The sequence below is a fragment of the Hemitrygon akajei genome, chromosome 9 (assembly GCF_048418815.1).
Source record: "Hemitrygon akajei chromosome 9, sHemAka1.3, whole genome shotgun sequence".
Classification (NCBI taxonomy): Eukaryota; Metazoa; Chordata; class Chondrichthyes; order Myliobatiformes; family Dasyatidae; genus Hemitrygon; species Hemitrygon akajei.
Genome location: NC_133132.1, coordinates 21,202,409 through 21,219,232, shown reverse-complemented (window position 1 = coordinate 21,219,232; position 16,824 = coordinate 21,202,409). Strand labels below are relative to the sequence as shown.

General features: G+C 48.7%; 2 protein-coding genes and 1 pseudogene across 4 annotated transcripts in view; 2 read left to right on the top strand and 1 right to left on the bottom strand.

Moving 5' to 3' along the window:
• ccdc74b (coiled-coil domain containing 74B) overlaps positions 1-16,824 on the top strand; it is a 93,947-nt gene that overhangs the window by 70,381 nt on the left and 6,742 nt on the right. The gene's annotated exons all lie outside the window — the stretch shown is intronic.
• Positions 732-16,824, bottom strand: part of smpd4 (sphingomyelin phosphodiesterase 4) — a 62,974-nt gene continuing 46,881 nt past the window's right edge. For all 3 annotated transcript variants that reach the window (XM_073055588.1, XM_073055589.1, XM_073055590.1), the window contains 5 exons: positions 12,589-12,794; positions 11,714-11,950; positions 7,107-7,238; positions 6,427-6,555; positions 732-2,663 (listed from right to left, as the gene is read on the bottom strand). In XM_073055588.1, coding sequence (XP_072911689.1) covers positions 2,331-2,663; positions 6,427-6,555; positions 7,107-7,238; positions 11,714-11,950; positions 12,589-12,794 — 1,037 coding nt within the window. In that variant the 3' untranslated portion in view covers positions 732-2,330. The remainder of the gene's footprint in view (positions 2,664-6,426; positions 6,556-7,106; positions 7,239-11,713; positions 11,951-12,588; positions 12,795-16,824) is intronic.
• LOC140732910 (mitochondrial import inner membrane translocase subunit TIM14 pseudogene) lies at positions 8,847-10,045 on the top strand (annotated as a pseudogene).

Below are 16,824 nucleotides of genomic sequence, written 5' to 3'. Positions count from 1 at the left end.
CAAAGCTTCCAGCAGGTTCTGGATCAGCTAGAGAAATGGTCTGATAAAAGGCAGATGGGATTTAAATGTGGACAAGCGTCTGCACTTTGGGAGGACCAACCAGGATCAGTCTTAAAGGGTGAATGGGGAGTGCAGGTTAGACTTCCGTGAAAGTGCCACCACAAGTAGGTGGGGTCATAAAGAAAGCTGATGGCACATTGGCCTTCTTAAATTAATGTTTTCAGTGCATGTTGTAATTGTATAAGGCATTGATGAGGCCCAATATGGAGTATTGTGTCCAGTTCTGATCACTTACCTACAGGAAAGATTTAACTAAGATTGAAAAAGTACTGAGAAAATTTGCAAGGATATTGCTGAGACTTGTGAAAGTGTGAAAGGTGAAATGCTTAAGGAAAGATCTTCACTCGGGGAGGGGAATGGTGAGTGTGGAACGAGCTGCCAGCGCAAGTGATTGGTACAGGTTTGGTTTCACCATTTGAGAAATTTGGATGGGAGGGTCGATGGATTTAGAGAGCTCACAAGGTTGGTAACAACCTTCTCCAGCAGCTTCCCCGCAACATCGTAGGACCTGAGCTCTACCCAGTGAAGCCAGGCTGTAGCTGACCCCCAGTTCGCCCTGTATCAATCATGCAGGAGTTTCCTCATTACCTTCTGCTCGATGTGGCAAGGGATCCAAACACTCACATCTCATTCCATTTCACCACCATGACAAACTTGTCTGTCCAGGGTACTTCACATTTAAACAGGACTGTTTTTATTGAATTAAAAACACCACAGGCTGCTGTAGGGAACCCCTCGGAGACGGGTGTGGGGAGGAAGATGGGGTCCTGAGGCAGCAACAGCCCTGCTTTCACCAGTTTGCAGTAGACAGGTCAGTAACATCATATGGGAACTAGTGAAGAGCAGATACACACACCGACCGGTCAGGCAGAATCGAGGAGGGGACAGAGACCCTTCATCAAAACTAATGAAGGTCTCTGATAAATGTCTCTTGGGTCAAAACATTGACTGTTTATTCCCCTTCATGGATGCTGCTTGACTTGAAGAGTCCCTGGAGCATAATGTGTGTGTTGCCCAAGATTAACAGCATCTGGCAGAATCTCATTTCAAAGTGTCAGAGGGAGACAGATTTCTGTGGGTAGCTGGATTTAAAGGGGTGAGCTATTGCCCCTGTCAGCAAGCCATCAGGGAGATGGAGTGAGCCCAGGGTCCATGTAGCAGCAGAACAGTAAATCTGGCTGAAGCTGCAGCCTGGTATAATTCAGGTACAGGGACTCTGTAGGCCTCCAACCTGATGGCACGAATATCAGTTTCTCCTTCCAGTTAAGGTCCCTCCCCTCCCCTATCTGCTACTCTGACATCTCTTCTCACTTGCCTATCACTTCCTCCTCCTCCCCTCTCTCCTGTGGTCCACTCTGCTCCTTCCTCTCCAGCCCTTTACCTTTGCTACACACCTGGCTTCACCCATCACCATCTAGCTATCCTTCTCCCCGCCAACCCCACCTTTTCATTCTGGAATCTTCCCCCTTTCCCAGTCCTGAAGGGTCTCCACCTGAAACTTCAACTCTTTATTCATTTCAGTGAGTTCCTGCAGTTATTTGTGTGAGTTGCACTGTCTCTCAAGCTGGTGAACCAGTGCAGCTTTCAGGCTCGTCTCAGACGGACTCTGCGCTTGGAAAGACCTCATTTCCCCAGGGATTGCCAGCACGATAAACACTGCTCCCTTCAGAACTCCAGCAACCCCTGGATCAATCAATCCTAACTTCAGATGTTGTGATTGCATGGTTAACCCATTGTTGCGAATGTGAGCCAGTATAACTAGACAGGCCAAATGGCCTGAAAGGCATTATGACAACACGTGGCAGTGCCTCACTCTCATTATGCTTGCTCCCAGCTCCAGCTTCCATCCTGACTCACTGAACAAAAAACAAGAGAATGCATGCTGTGACACACGGCACAGAGTGAGTTTCAGCAACCTTGCCGCGAGCTGCATTCCTTCAGCACAGTGGAACTGGCAAGCAAGGCTTGGTTTGAGTGGAGGCAAAGCCAGAAACCAGGGCTTAGAAACAAACTGCTAGATGGGGAGGAAATTCAAATGCAGATGCTCCATTTGAATACAACAATCAGTAAACTTCCCGTGTTTTTGGTCCAGAACTTTACAAGTTATATTGTATTGAATATTAAAATTATGATAGAACATGGTCACAAACACACCATTGTAAAAATAAATAGCTCTCTCCACATTTACAGCAGTAAGGACTTTTCAAAAATGATTTAGAAAACCTTGGCTTTGATCCTGAATTTGCCTCCAGTGAGGAAACGCTGGATGCTCACTGCTGGTGGGGCTTCGCCGGGACTGAGCACAGAGCCCAGACCATGCCATAGAGAAACCAGAGAGTCAGGATGAGGATGACAGAGGTCAGAGGGTGCAGACGGAGGGTGGCACCAATGACCATGCAGAGGAAGAGCGAGAAGAGCGTTCGGTAACTGGCCAGGAAACGCAGGCTCAGACGGGGCTGACGAGGCAAAGGTCTCTGAAGACTGTACTGTGTTACCGGAGCGGACCTCAAGTTCTGGGTCCGGTCAGGGCTGGTCAGGTAATAACGGGCAACCTTTCCCAAAACACCTTCCTGCTGACACAGGCTCTCCATCTCAGCGGAAAACTGCAAGACAGATCAGAGGCATCAGTTGTAAAACGGTGCTCAGCCAGCAAGGTTTTGCTGAGACACTGAACAACCACCTCCCTCAAAACGATAGGAGGATGAAAGCTATACACTCCAACTGCCCCCCGCCAAGAAAGAGAACCCTTCATCGCTTCACTCAGTCCAATGAGCCCTTCCCTGTAAGCGCAAACCCTCCACAACTGCTGCATGAATTAACTGACATGCAGCCCCAGAGCCCTTGCTGTGATCACACACTGGAGTTACACATCGACTGTGCAAGGACACACACCTCTCGCAATGCCAACATCAGCGCAAGTGGTGGATGCAATTTTATTTCAATGTTTGGACAGGTACGTGGATGGAAGGGGTACGGGGGACGGCAGTTCAGACGCGGGGGGGGGTACGGGGGACGGCAGTTCAGACGTGGGGGGTACGGGGGACGGGAGCTCAGACGCGGGGGGTACGGGGGACGGCAGCTCAGACGCGGGGGGTACGGGGGACGGCAGTTCAGACGTGGGGGGTACGGGGGACGGCAGTTCAGACGCGGGGGGTACGGGGGACGGCAGTTCAGACGCGGGGGGGGGTACGGGGGGCGGCAGTTCAGACGCGGGGGGGGGTACGGGGGACGGCAGTTCAGACGCCGGGGGGTACGGGGGACGGCAGTTCAGACGCGGGGGGGGGGTACGGGGGACGGCAGTTCAGACGCCGGGGGGGTACGGGGGACGGCAGTTCAGACGCGGGGGGGGTACGGGGGACGGCAGTTCAGACGCGGGGGGGGTACGGGGGACGGCAGCTCAGACGCGGGGGGTACGGGGGACGGCAGTTCAGACACAGGTCAATGGGACGAGACAATTTAAATGGTTCGGCACAGACCAAAACACCTGTTTTTGTGCAAACACGAGAAAGTCTGCAGATGCTGGAAATTCAAAGAGTGATTGTGAGAGGGGCAGTGAGAAAAAAAAAGAGGAAGGGGAGGAGGGGCATTAACAGAAGTTAAAGAAATCAATGTTCATGCCATCAGGTTAGAGGCTACCCAGACAGAATATCAGGTGTTGTTCCTCCAACCTGAGTGTTTTTTTGTTCTCTCTCTGCCCATCACTCTACCTGTTCTCCATCTCCCTCTGGTGTTCCCCCCCTTCCCCTTCCTTAGCTCTGTATCACTTTCGCCAATCACCTTTCCAGCTCTTAGCTTCATCCCACCCCCTCCGATCTTCTCCTATCATTTTGCATTTTCCCCTCCCTCTCCTACTTTCAAATCTTACTATCTTTCCTTTCGGTTAGTCCTGACGAAGGGTCTCGGCCCGAAACGTCGACAGTGCTTCTCCCTATAGATGCTGTCTGGCCTGCTGCGTTCCATCAGCATTTTGTGTGTGTTGCCTGTTTCTGTGCTGTCACTTTTGATGACCATGAATGCCATGTTCACTTTTAAGTGCTCTATCTGTTCTCATATTTCCTTAGTTAATACTGACATTTAATTTCCCTTTCAAGTTTCAATCATCCTCATATCCATTCACAGCCTTTGCAGCTTTGTGAGCCTTTTCTTTCCAACAACAGCCACTTTACTCAGCCGTGCATGGATAACACATTCCAGGGAGCGGAGGGAAATTACGTTGGGAAATGCGCTTTTAAAAAAACCGGTACCAGCCTACTGTCAGATCTGCATGGCGGTAACCCAAGTTCCTAATCTGATCACTTGCCCAAGAAAATCTAATTTCAGACTTGCCTGTCTCCCAAAGCAAATACTGAATGTGACACTTGCCCACCTTTACTACAGACTTATTGATTAATCTTACCTCGTTACACAATATGCAGATGTGTCTCTGCTGAAGTCATGAAGTTTGGACATTTTGCCCAAGGGATGGTGGTGTGGTTGCTACAGCACAAGAGACCCCAGTTCAGCCCTAACTTCCAGCACTGCCTGTGCAGTCTGCATGGCCGTCCTGGGCTCGGCTGGATTTCCTCTGACATGCACATTGTTCCAGCGTGTGGGTGAGTGGTGCAGTCTGGTGAGCGTGGCGGGAGAAGGAATCGGATTAGTGCAGAGGTTATGGGGAGAAGCCAGGAGAATGAGCTTCAGAGGGATAATAATCAACCACAATGGAAGGACAGAGCAGATGTGACGGGCCAAGTAGCCTAATTCTGCTCCCATGTCTTATGGATTGAGTTCAAGAGTCATGAAGTGACACTGCAGCTCTACAGACCCTGGTTAGACCACCTTGTGGAGCAGAGGAGATTTTCCTGGGTGGTGCCTGGCTTAGGAAGCATGTCTTATAAGGGTAGACTGAGCAAGCTAGGGCTTTTCTCTTTGGGGAGAAGGTTGAAAAGTGACTTGATGGAGGTGTTAAGGTGTGAGGAAAGGATAGGGAGATGTCAGAGGCAGTGTTTGTTTTTCATTTAAATACAGACAACGATAGGGGTTTAAGTGAACTACGCTAGATGAGACTACAAAATGTTTCCGTGCAAAGAGATCCAGAAGTCATAGTGCATCTTAGTAATTGGCGAGGGCAATAAACACTGCCCAGAAGGTGTACAAGATACAAGAGAGAGCACGTTCTGTGGCAGTAAACAAGACACTGAAGGAAATTAGCAGGTTGAGCAGCTCTGGCCTCCTCCTCTCCAGTCATTTTGCTCAGCCTGACCTGCTGAGTGACTCCAGATTCCAGCATCTTGAGGCAGGCATTCAGTGACTGAAGTGGGTCGTCCCCACAATGGGTATCAGTCCAAACATCAGCTGGCCTTCCCTTCTCCAAGAAAGTCATAGACCTGGTGTGGGTATAGAAACATAGAAAACAGGTGCAGGAGTAGGCCATTCGGCCCTTCGAGCCTGCACCGCCATTCAGTATGATCATGGCTGATCATCCAACTCAGAGCCCTGTACCTGCTTTCCGTCCATACCCCCTGATCCCTTTAGCCACAAGGGCCATATCTAACTTCCTCTTAAATATAGCCAATGAACCGGCCTCAACTGTTTCCTGTGGCAGAGAATTCCACAGATTCACCACTCTCTGTGTGAAGAAGTTTTTCCTCATCTCGGTCCTAAAAAGCTTCCCCTTTATCCTTAAACTGTGACCCCTCGTTCTGGACTTCCCCAACATCGGGAACAATCTTCCTGCATCTAGCCTGTCCAATCCCTTTAGAACTTTATACGTTTCAATAAGATCCCCCCTCAATCTTCTAAATTCCAGTGAGTATAAGCCTAGTCGATCCAGTCTTTCTTCATATGAAAGTCCTGCCATCCCAGGAATCAATCTGGTGAACCTTCTTTGTACTCCCTTTATGGCAAGAATGTCTTTCCTCAGATTAGGGGACCAAAACTGCACATAATATTCTCAGTGCGGTCTCACCAAGGCCTTGTACAACTGCAGTAGAACCTCCCTGCTCCTGCACTCAGATCCTTTTGCTATGAATGCCAACATACCATTTGCCTTTTTCACCGCCTGCTGTACCTGCATGCCCACCTTCAATGACTGGTGTACAATGACACCCAGGTCTCGTTGCACCTCCCCTTTTCCTAATCAGCCACCATTCAGATAATAATCTGTTTTCCTGTTCTTGCAACCAAAGTGGATAACCTCACATTTATCCACATTAAATTGCATCTGCCATGAGTTTGCCCACTCACCTAACCTATCCAAGTCAGCCTGCATCCTCTTAGCATCACCCAGAGCAAGAACTCCAGTGGCAGAGAGAAAATCCCCGATGCCCCACAACAACACACGATCCTCCACCCACCTGGAGAAGAACGCCAGACCCAGAGACTCACCCGCTGGTTAATGGCACACGACAGTCGGTACAGCAGCCGCACTAACACTCTGCTCTCGTAGCTGCGGATCGGCTGGAGCTCGGGATCACCCTGGTATTCCACGTTAAACCTTCGGAGACCATTTATGATCTGCAAATATTAACAGTTCGATGGATCTATCTGCCATGGGCTGAGCAAGTCCTGCAACGGTCGGAGCAACCGACGGTTTTCACCCGCGTCCGGGACTCCATTCCCCTCTCACCCTGAGGCACCTGCATTTGCACCTACTCTGGCCTTCCTTCTGCGGGGGGAAGAGTTCACAAGCACCAAGCTAGTGAACTACACTGACAGTCTGCACGGAAGGGAACGAGGATTAGCCATCATCTGAATTTTACCCTTCCCCCACTCTCTGCCCTAGCCACAGCCCAGACCGGGATCACACTTGGGGGTGTGGGGGCATGCCAGGGAGAAGGTCCCCTCTCACAGGCACTGGAGACCAGAACTGCTGGGACAAACTATCTGTCACAACTGACGGCCCAATTCTGCTCCTTTGTCTTATTCCATCAGCATCACTCTCACCCAACGCCAGAGTCACACTGGACCCTTCAGTAAGAGGAGAATCCTGAAGAGCCTCCCCACCTAATGCTGACGGAAATATTTCCCCAGATAGCTGTCCGCGTCAGGGGCTGCTCTACACGTACCTGGTAGCGTCCAAGCTGGGTCAGCATCAGCCTGTCCTCTCCCTGGATGCAGTCGGGTAGCCGGTGCTTCCCATTCTCGTCGCTGCCCATTCCCATATTCAGTGCCGGTGGTGCCAGCTGAGGGGTACTGAGCTGTACAGGCCAGACAGGGCTTCATTAGGCAGGGTTTTACCCAGTCATCGTCATCAGAACATCAGCTACTTCACCAGAGATTTCCAGCACTCTACCATGCTTGAAACAAACGCTGTGGCCAGTCAGTGGCGGGGAAAGAACTAGCACTGGGGTTATTTCTTCAGCGGTTTGATCGGGGCACGACTGCGCAAGCGCGTGGACGTCAGTCAGTCGGAACAGCGACAAGAGTTTAAAAGGAGACAACTTTATAGAGCGGGTGTCAGAGGAGAGGGAGACAGAGTAGGAGGGCTTTGGTGATAACGAGTCAAAGCAAGGTAGGTTATCTGTTTAGAATACGGACAGAAAGTACATGTGTGAGGCCGATGTTGTGTTCAGCCTCCCGGACAGCCACATCTGCACCCGGTGTGTTGAGCTGCAGCTCCTGAGGGACCGAGTTAGGGAACTGGAGATGCAGCTCGATGACCTTCGTCTGGTCAGGGAGAGTGAGGAGGTGATAGAGAGGAGCTATAGGCAGATATTCACTCCAGGGCCTTGGCAGACAAATAACTGGGTCACAGTCAGGAGAGGGAAGGGCAAGAAGCAGATGCTAGAGAGTACACCAGCGGCTGTCCCCCTTAACAATAAGTACTCCTGTTTGAGTACTGTTGGGGGGCGGGGCGCGACGGCCTACCTGGGGGAAGCAACAGTGGTCTGGTATTGGGAAATGAACCTGGTCAGCTGTCAGGTCTCTCAGTGGGAGAACATTTTAGAGATAGTGATCACAGTTCTATCTCCTTTACCATAGCATTGGAGAGAGATAGAAACAGACAAGTTAGGAAAGTGTTTAATTGGAGTAAGGGGAAATATGAGGCTATCAGGCAGGAACTTGGAAGCATAAATTGAGAACAGATGTTCTCAGGGAAATGTACATAAGAAATGTGGTAAATGTTCAGGATATATTCCCATGGAGTTCTGCATAGGTACGTTCCAATGAAACAGGGAAAGGATGGTAGGGTACAGGAACCTTGGTGTATAAAGGCTGTTGTGAATATTAAAAAAAAGAGGATGTGCTGGAGCTTTTGGAAAGCATCAAGTTGGATAAGTCGCCAGGACTGGACGGGATGTACCCCAGGCTACTGTGGGAGGCGAGGGAGGAGATTGCTGAGCCTCTGGTGATGAACTTTGCATCATCAATGGGGACGGGAGAGGTTCCGGAGGATTGGAGGGTTGCGGATGTTGTTCCTTTATTCAAGAAAGGGAGTAGAGATAGTTCAGGAAATTATAGACCAGTGGTTGGTAAGTTGATGGAAAAGATCCTGAGAGGCAGGATTTATGAACATTTGGAGAGGTATAATATGATCAGGAGTAGTCAGCATGGCTTTGTCAAGGGCAGGTTGTGCCTTATGAGCCTGATTCATTTTTTGGAGGATGTGACTAAACACATTGATGAAGGAAGAGCAGTAGATGTAGTGTATATGGATTTCAGCAAGGCATTTGATAAGGTACCCCATGCAAGACTTATTGAGAAAATAAGGAGGCATGGGATCCAAGGGGACATTGCTTTGTGGATCCAGAACTGGCTTGCCCACAGAAGGCAAAGAGTGGTTGTAGACGGGTCATATTCTGCATGGAGGTCAGTCACCAGTGGTGTGCCTCAGGGATCTGTTCTGGGACCCTTACTCTTTGTGATTTTTATAAATGACCTGGATGAGCAAGTGGAGGGATGGGTTAGTAAGTTTGCTGATGACACAAATGTTGGGGGGTGTTGTGGGTAGTGTGAGGGCTGTCAGAGGTTACAGTGGGACATTGATAGAATGCAAAACTGGGCTGAGAAGTGGCAGATGTAGTTCAACCCAGATAAGTGTGAGGTGGTTCATTTTGGTAGGTCAAATATGATGGCAGAATATAGTATTAATGGTAAGACTCTTGGCAGTGTGGAGGTTCAGAGGGATCTTGGGGTCTGAGTCCATATGACACTCAAAGCAGCTGCACAGGTTGACTCTGTGGTTAAGAAGGCGTATGGTGTATTTGGTCTTCATCAATCGTGGAATTGAATTTAGGAGCTAAGCGGTAATGTTGCAGCTCTATAGGACCCTGGTTAGACCCCACTTGGAGTACTGCGCTCAGTTCTGGTCACCACAGTACAGGAAGGACGTGGAAACCACAGAAAGGGTGCAGAGGACAGTTGGGAGGCACAAAATGGGATGTTACCGGCCAGTGTGTATTTTTACTGAAGTTAAAGATGGCTAGCACGATGGTAGCAGCTGCAGCATTTGCAGGACGGTATGTTGTGCACGCTATGAAGCATGTAGAACCTGCTTTGAAAAAAACATTCAGAATCTGCCAAAATCAGCTTTCAGTGGTTACTACAGGGGAGGATTTGAAGCCAAAATAACAGAGCGAGGCAGCTCTTATTCTGGGAGTGAGCCCCACAGCTAACAAGGTTAAAATCCGGGAGGCACGTAAGAGGATCGTGGTACTCAATCACCTAGATAAAGGTGGATCTCCTTATCTTGCATCCAAGATCAATAAAGCTAAAGATTTACTGGATTCTCAGAACAAAAAGTAATCTTGTCTGAAAGTACTAAACTATGATACGTTTTCAAAAACAATTGTTATTGTGGTTTATTAAACCTTATGTGATCATTCAATAAATCAGATGCTCAAAAAAAATAGAAGGAAGAAAGGGTGCAGAGGAGATTTACAAGGATGTTGCCTGGATTGGGAAGCATGCCTCATGAGAATAGGTTGAGTGAACTCGGCCTTTTCTCCTTGGAGCAACGGAGGCTGAGAGGTGACCTGATAGAGGTGTATAAGATAATGAGAGGCAATGATCGTGTGGATAGTCAGAGGCTTTTTCCCAGGGCTGAAATGGCTGGCACGAGAGGGCACAGTATTAAGATGCTTGGAAGTAGGTACAGAGGAGATGTCAGGGGTAAGTTTTTTTACACAGGGAGTGGTGAGTGTGTGGAATGAGCTGCCAGCAACGGTGGTGGAGGCGGATACGTTAGGGTCTTTTAAGAGACTCCTGGATGGGTACGTGGAACTTAAAAAAATAGAGGGACTGTGTTTCTGGGTTGCAACTGAGAAGCCAATTGGTCTGTTACAGTATTTGCAAACAATGGCAGTTCTGGTCTCCTTACTTGAGGAAGGATATACTGCCTTTGGAGGCGGTGCAGAGGAGGTTCACCAGGTTGATTCCACAGATGAGGGGGTTAGACTATGAAGAGAGATTGAGTTGCCTGGGACTGTACTCACTGCAATTCAGAATGAGAGATCTTGTAGAAACATATCAAATTACGAAGCGATGGATAAGATAGAGGCAGGAAAGTTTTTTCCACTGGTAGGTGAGACTAGAAATAGGGTACGTAGCCTTGAGATTCAGGGGAGAAGATTTAGGAGGCACTGCTTTTCCCAGAAGGTGGTGAATCTGTGGAATACCCAATGAAGAAGTGGAGGCTTCCTCATTAAATACATTTAAGACAAGGTTGGATAGATTTTTACACAGTAGGGGAAATAACGGTTATGTGGGAAAGGCAGGTAGATGGAGCTGCCATGATCTTATTGAACGGGGGAGCAGGCTCGACGGGCCAATGGCTGACTCCTGCCCTATTTCTGTCATTATCCTCCAGACTGCTTCGAGCAGCCCACCTGCCGCAGTGTCCACTGAACGAGACTGAATCCTTGTACACAGTGGCCTTACAGAGCCCAGTAACAATGTCCGAATGAGAAGCCGGGGAGGGGAAGTAACACTGAACACATTCTCCACAGACTGCTTCGAGCAGCCCACCTGCCGCAGTGTCCACTGAACGAGACTGAATCCTTGTACACAGTGGCCTTACAGAGCCCAGTAACAATGTCCGAATGAGAAGCCGGGGAGGGGAAGTAACACTGAACACATTCTCCACAGACTGCTTCGAGCAGCCCACCTGCCGCAGTGTCCACTGAAAGAGACTGAATCCTTGTACACAGTGGCCTTACAGAGCCCAGTAACAATGTCCGAATGAGAAGCCGGGGAGGGGAAATAACACTGAACACATTCTCCACAGACTGCTTCGAGCAGCCCACCTGCCGCAGTGTCCACTGAAAGAGACTGAATCCTTGTACACAGTGGCCTTACAGAGCCCAGTAACAATGTCCGAATGAGAAGCCGGGGAGGGGAAGTAACACTGAACACATTCTCCACAGACTGCTTCGAGCAGCCCACCTGCCGCAGTGTCCACTGAAAGAGACTGAATCCTTGTACACAGTGGCCTTACAGAGCCCAGTAACAATGTCCGAATGAGAAGCCGGGGAGGGGAAGTAACACTGAACACATTCTCCACAGACTGCTTCGAGCAGCCCACCTGCCGCAGTGTCCACTGAAAGAGACTGAATCCTTGTACACAGTGGCCTTACAGAGCCCAGTAACAATGTCCGAATGAGAAGCCGGGGAGGGGAAATAACACTGAACACATTCTCCACAGCACACTGGCACTGTGCAAACAACCACCAACCTTGAACACCTGACACAGGTACTCCAGCGACCTTTCCAAATATTCGTCCGTTTTCCGTATCTCATCCGGACCCAGGTCATCTAAATCATTGCTTCCATAAGCAGAAGTGCTGAAGTTGTAGGTGGAAAGGCCCAGCAGGGACATGAGCGAGTGGCTGGTGGAGTGTTCGGAAGTCTGGTCCGAGATGGATTTGGCTGTCTGCTTGGCCTGTGCTATCAGGTGAGCTAGCTTCATCACCTGCAGGGCAAACCACACTTCATTACCGACACACGACATCCTACACGGAGTCTATCTACACCACCACAGCTTAGTTCCCTGCTGTTCAAACAGCAGGTGTTGTCGCTTTAACATTCCCCACTCCCTCTGCTCTAATCACCTCAACGCATCCCTCCAGGTCAAAAGCCTCTTTGCTTATCCACAAAGTGCACCTGCCACCAGCTCTGGCTCCCTCTGTGTCCTGGGTTCGCTTGTTCCACCACCAGGCAGGGACAGCTTCAGCTGAGGAGACTGGTTGGCAGCCAGCAGCTAGTCCAGTGAGGGAACTGGAGGTCAGGCTCATACAAACTCCCAAGGTGCGGACAGTGTAACTGCTTGAATAAAATGTAATAATCTGTGAAGGGAGAGAAACTGGGTCCATTTGACCACCACCTCTGAATCACCATTAGGACCAACGTGGGACCAGAAGGTCAGAGTGGTGTAGGGGGTTCAGTTATAAACACGCTAAAGGCAGAAAATGTTCCGTCAGGAGGGTGCAGCGAGAAGGCAACGGATAAGAAGTTCAGTTTCAAATCCCAACACCCTGACTCCTCAGTGTATGCCATACAGAATGGTCGGCTGTGGGCCCTGACAATAATACCCCGTACAGCAGGACTCACCAGGCCCCTGACTTCGGGACCAAACATTTGCTTGTAGACACAGTCCTGGCCCTCCAGGTTATACACGTGACCCTTTACACGGAAGGTGGTGTCGGCCACTGGGGAATGCCAGGTGGATACGAAGCTGCTGCCCAGGGCCGTCGAGGCATACACACGGTGCTGCCTTGGATGGTGTATGGGGTCCGGCTCCAGAAACTGACGCTCCGCTGTAAGGCAAGGAACAAAGAGTCACCGGGGAACAGCTTGTGCCTGTTCATACGAAGCACCGACTGGAGTCCATTGTCTCTGGCTCACTTACCAGGGGCGTGAGTGGCAAACCAGAAACAAAACACAGCCCGAACTGGAATGGCTAACATGAGGACATAACTTTACGGTGATTGGAGGAAAGTATATTGGAGTGGGGGTAAGAGGAATGTCAGAGGCAAGATTTTTAACAATATAGAAAAAAGGCAGAACTTAGGGTGCTTGGAACACCCTGCCAAGGCTGATGGTGGTGGCAGATACATTAGGGACATTTAAGCACAGAGAGTATAGAAAAGTTGAGGACTATATAGGAGGGAAGGGTTAGACTAATTTTAGAGTAGATTTCATCATGCTCTGGTGCCAGAGGACTGGAAAATTGCCAATCTCACTCCACTCTTTAAGAAGGGAGAGAGGCAAAAGAAAGGAAATTATAGGCCAGTTAGCCGAACCTCAGTGGCTGGGAAAGTGTTGGAGTCTGTTATTAAGGATGAGGTTTCGGGGTACTTAGGGACTAATGAAAAAATAAGTCAAAGTCAGCATGGTTTCTGTAAAGGGAAATCTTGCTGACAAATTACTGTTAAGAGTTCTTCGAGGAAGTAACAAGCAGGGTGGACAAAGGAGAGGCTGTGGTTGTGCGAAGGTGTTTGATAAGGTGCCACATGAGGCTGCGTAACAAGATAAATCCGATGGTTTTACAGGAAAGATACTGGCGTGGACAGAGGAATGACTGACAGGCAGGAGGCAGTGAGTGGGAATGAAAGGGGCCTTTTCTGGTTGGCTGCCAGTCACTAGTGGTGTTCCTCAGGGGTCAGTACTGGGACCGCTACTTTTCACATTGTTAATGATTTAGATAATGGAATTCATGGCTTTGTGGCAAAGTTCGCAGATAATACAAAGATAGGAGGAGGGGTAGGTAGTGCTGAGGAAGCAATATGATTGCAGAAGAACTTAAACAAATTAGAAGGATGGGCTAAAAAATGTGGCAGATGGAATAGTGTTGGGAAATGCACGCTGATGCATTTTGGTCAAAGGATAGATAGTGCAGAACATCATCTAAATGGGGAGAGAATTCAAACATCAGGAGGTACAGAGCGAATTAGGAGTCCTCATGCAAGACTCCCAGAAGGTTAATTTACAGGTTGAGTCTGTGGTAAAGAAGGCAAATGCAATGTTGACATTTATTTCAAGGGAATAGAATATAAAATAAAGGAGATAATGCTGAGACTTTATAAGACACCAGTCAGGCTGCACTTGGAGTATTGTCAACAGTTTTGGACCCAATATCTCAGAAAGGATGTGTTGTCATTGGAGAGAGTCCAGAGGAGGTTCACGAGGATGATTCTGGGAATGAAGGGATTAACAAATTAGGAGCATTTGGCAGCTTTGGGCCTGTACTCACTGGAATTTAGTAGAATGTGAGAGGATCTCATTGAAACCGACTGAATGTTGAAAGGACTAGATAAGGTGGATGTATGTTGGTGGCATCCAGAACTAGAGGACACAGCCTCAAAATTGAGGGGTGACCTTTTAGAACAGAGGTAAGGAGGAATTTTTTTTTAGCCAGAGAGTTGTAAAGCTCTGGAATGCTCTGCCACAGACTGTGAAGGCCAATTCAGGGTGCATATTTAAAGCAGAAGTTGATCATTTCCTGACCAGTCAGGGCATCAAAGAATATGGTGAGAAGGCAGGTGTATGGGGTTGAGTTGGATCTGGGATCAGCCATGCTGGAATGGCAGAGCAGACTTGATGGGCTGAATGGCCTGATTTTGCTCTTACGTTCTTATATTTTCAAAGGGGAAGGGGGAAGATCCAGAGGTCGTAGAGCATATTGGCACCAATGACATAGGCAGAAAACTCTACAGTGAGTATGTAGAGTTAGGAAAGAGGCTGAAGAGAAGCACTACTAAGGTAGTAATGGGATGATAGCAGAGGTGAATGAATGAGTGGCTCAGGAGATGGTGCAAGGGGCAGGGTTTCAAATTTGCGGATCATTCAAACCTTTTCTGGGGAAGGGGTGCCCTGTATAAAGGGGTCAGTGTGTTTAGAGGTCAAGGAGGAGGAAGTGTTGTGCCTACGAGTATTAAGTTGGACAAGTCCCCAGGGCTTGATGGGATTTATCCCAGGTTACTGAAGGAGGCATCAGATGAGAATGCTGGCCCCTCGACCAATATCTTCATGTCCTCTCCAGGCACTGGCAAGGTCCTGGAGGACTGGCAAATGGTGAAAGTTGTACCTCTATTTAGGAAGGGAACAAGGGAAAATTATGGGAACTGTAGACCAGTGAGTCTCACATCAGTTGTAGAGAAATTGCTAGAGAAAGTTTTAGGGATAGGATAGATGAGCATTTGGAAACCCAGGGAGGCTTTGTGTGGGGCAGGTCATGACTTACCAACTTGATTCGGCTTAGTGAGATGTTCGACAAAGCCACTCATGGGAGGTTAATCGAGAAGATTAAAATGCATGGGGTCCACGGTGAACTGGCTGTTTGGATTTAGATTTAGAACTGCTTTGTGCATAGTGGTTAAGGGCGCATTCAAGCTGGAGGTCTGTAATAAATGGTGTTCAGCTGTCTGTGATGTATGTAAATGACCTGGATGAAAATATAGATGGGTTTGTAAGTTTGTGGACAATACCAAGATTGGAGTTGTGGATAATGTAGTAGACTGGCAAAGAGTAGAGTGCAACCTAGATCAATTGCAGGTATGGACAGAAAAATAACAGATGGAGCTTAACCCAGATAAACGTGAGGTGATGCACCTCGGTAGGGCAAATGCAGGGAGACAGAATACTGTTAAGGGCAAGTCCTTTAACAGTGTTGCTGAGCAGAGAGATCCTGGGGGTGCAATTTCATAGCTCTATGAAAGTGGCTACACGGGTTAAGGCTTATGGAATGCTTGCTTTTAGTAGTCGAGGCATTGAGTTCAAAAATCAAGATGTTATTTTGCAAATTTATAAAATTCTGGTTAGGCCACATCAGGAGCATTGCATACAGTTCTGAATGCCCCACTATAGAAAGGCTTTGGAGAGGGTGCAGAGGAGGTTCACCGGGATGCTGTCTGCTCTAGAGGGCCTGTGCTGTCACGAGAGGCTGGATAAACTTGGGTGGTTTCCTCTGGAGAAGTGGAGGCTGAGGGGAGATCCAACAGAGGTTTATAAGAGTATGAGAGGCACAGACAGAGCAGACACACTAACTCTTTCCCCAGAGTTGAAATGTCCCAGGGTATGCATCGAAGGTGAGAGGGGGCATGTTCAAAGGGGATTTGAGGGGCAAGTTTTTTTTTAAACTCAGTTTTGGATGCCTGGAATGAGCTGCCTGGTGTGGTGGTAGAGGCAAATACATTAAAGGCTTTTAAATTTACATATGCACACAAATGGAAGGAGGGATTTGGTTATTGGGGATTTTTGATTTCTTAGTTAGTTCAGTACAACAATGTGGGCCGAAGGGCCTGTTCCTGTGCTGTACTGTTCTAACAAGTATGTCATTGGAACGTTGGAAGTAACCCGAGTACCCAGACGGAACTCACGTGGTCGTGGGGGAGAATCACATGAACTCTGTACAGACAGTGGTGGAATTGTACCCATGGAGCAGGTGCTGGGATAGTGTTATGCTGTCGGCTATGACGCCAACCTCTCCCTCACCCACTCACCCCACCCTGGCCAAGTCGGAGGTTACCCAGACCCCTGTGGCCTCATCGTGGCAGTAGAGGTCATGGAGAGACATCAGAACGGGAAAGAAAAATCAAACTGAAATGGTTGGCCACCAGGAGATCCTGCCTTTAGTGATGCTCAGCAAAGCAGTCACACAATCTGCGATATAGAGGAGGCGTCTGAACTGTGATCTCCTTTTCTGCTCTATCAGTCTTGGCGTGCAGGTTTCACAAACACATAACATCACCACAAAGGCAGGAGCATGGAATGACAGTATTAGAGGAGCAGGGGAAGCAGAGAGTGGAATCACTAACACCGTGAAAAGACATCATAGCAGTCTGACCA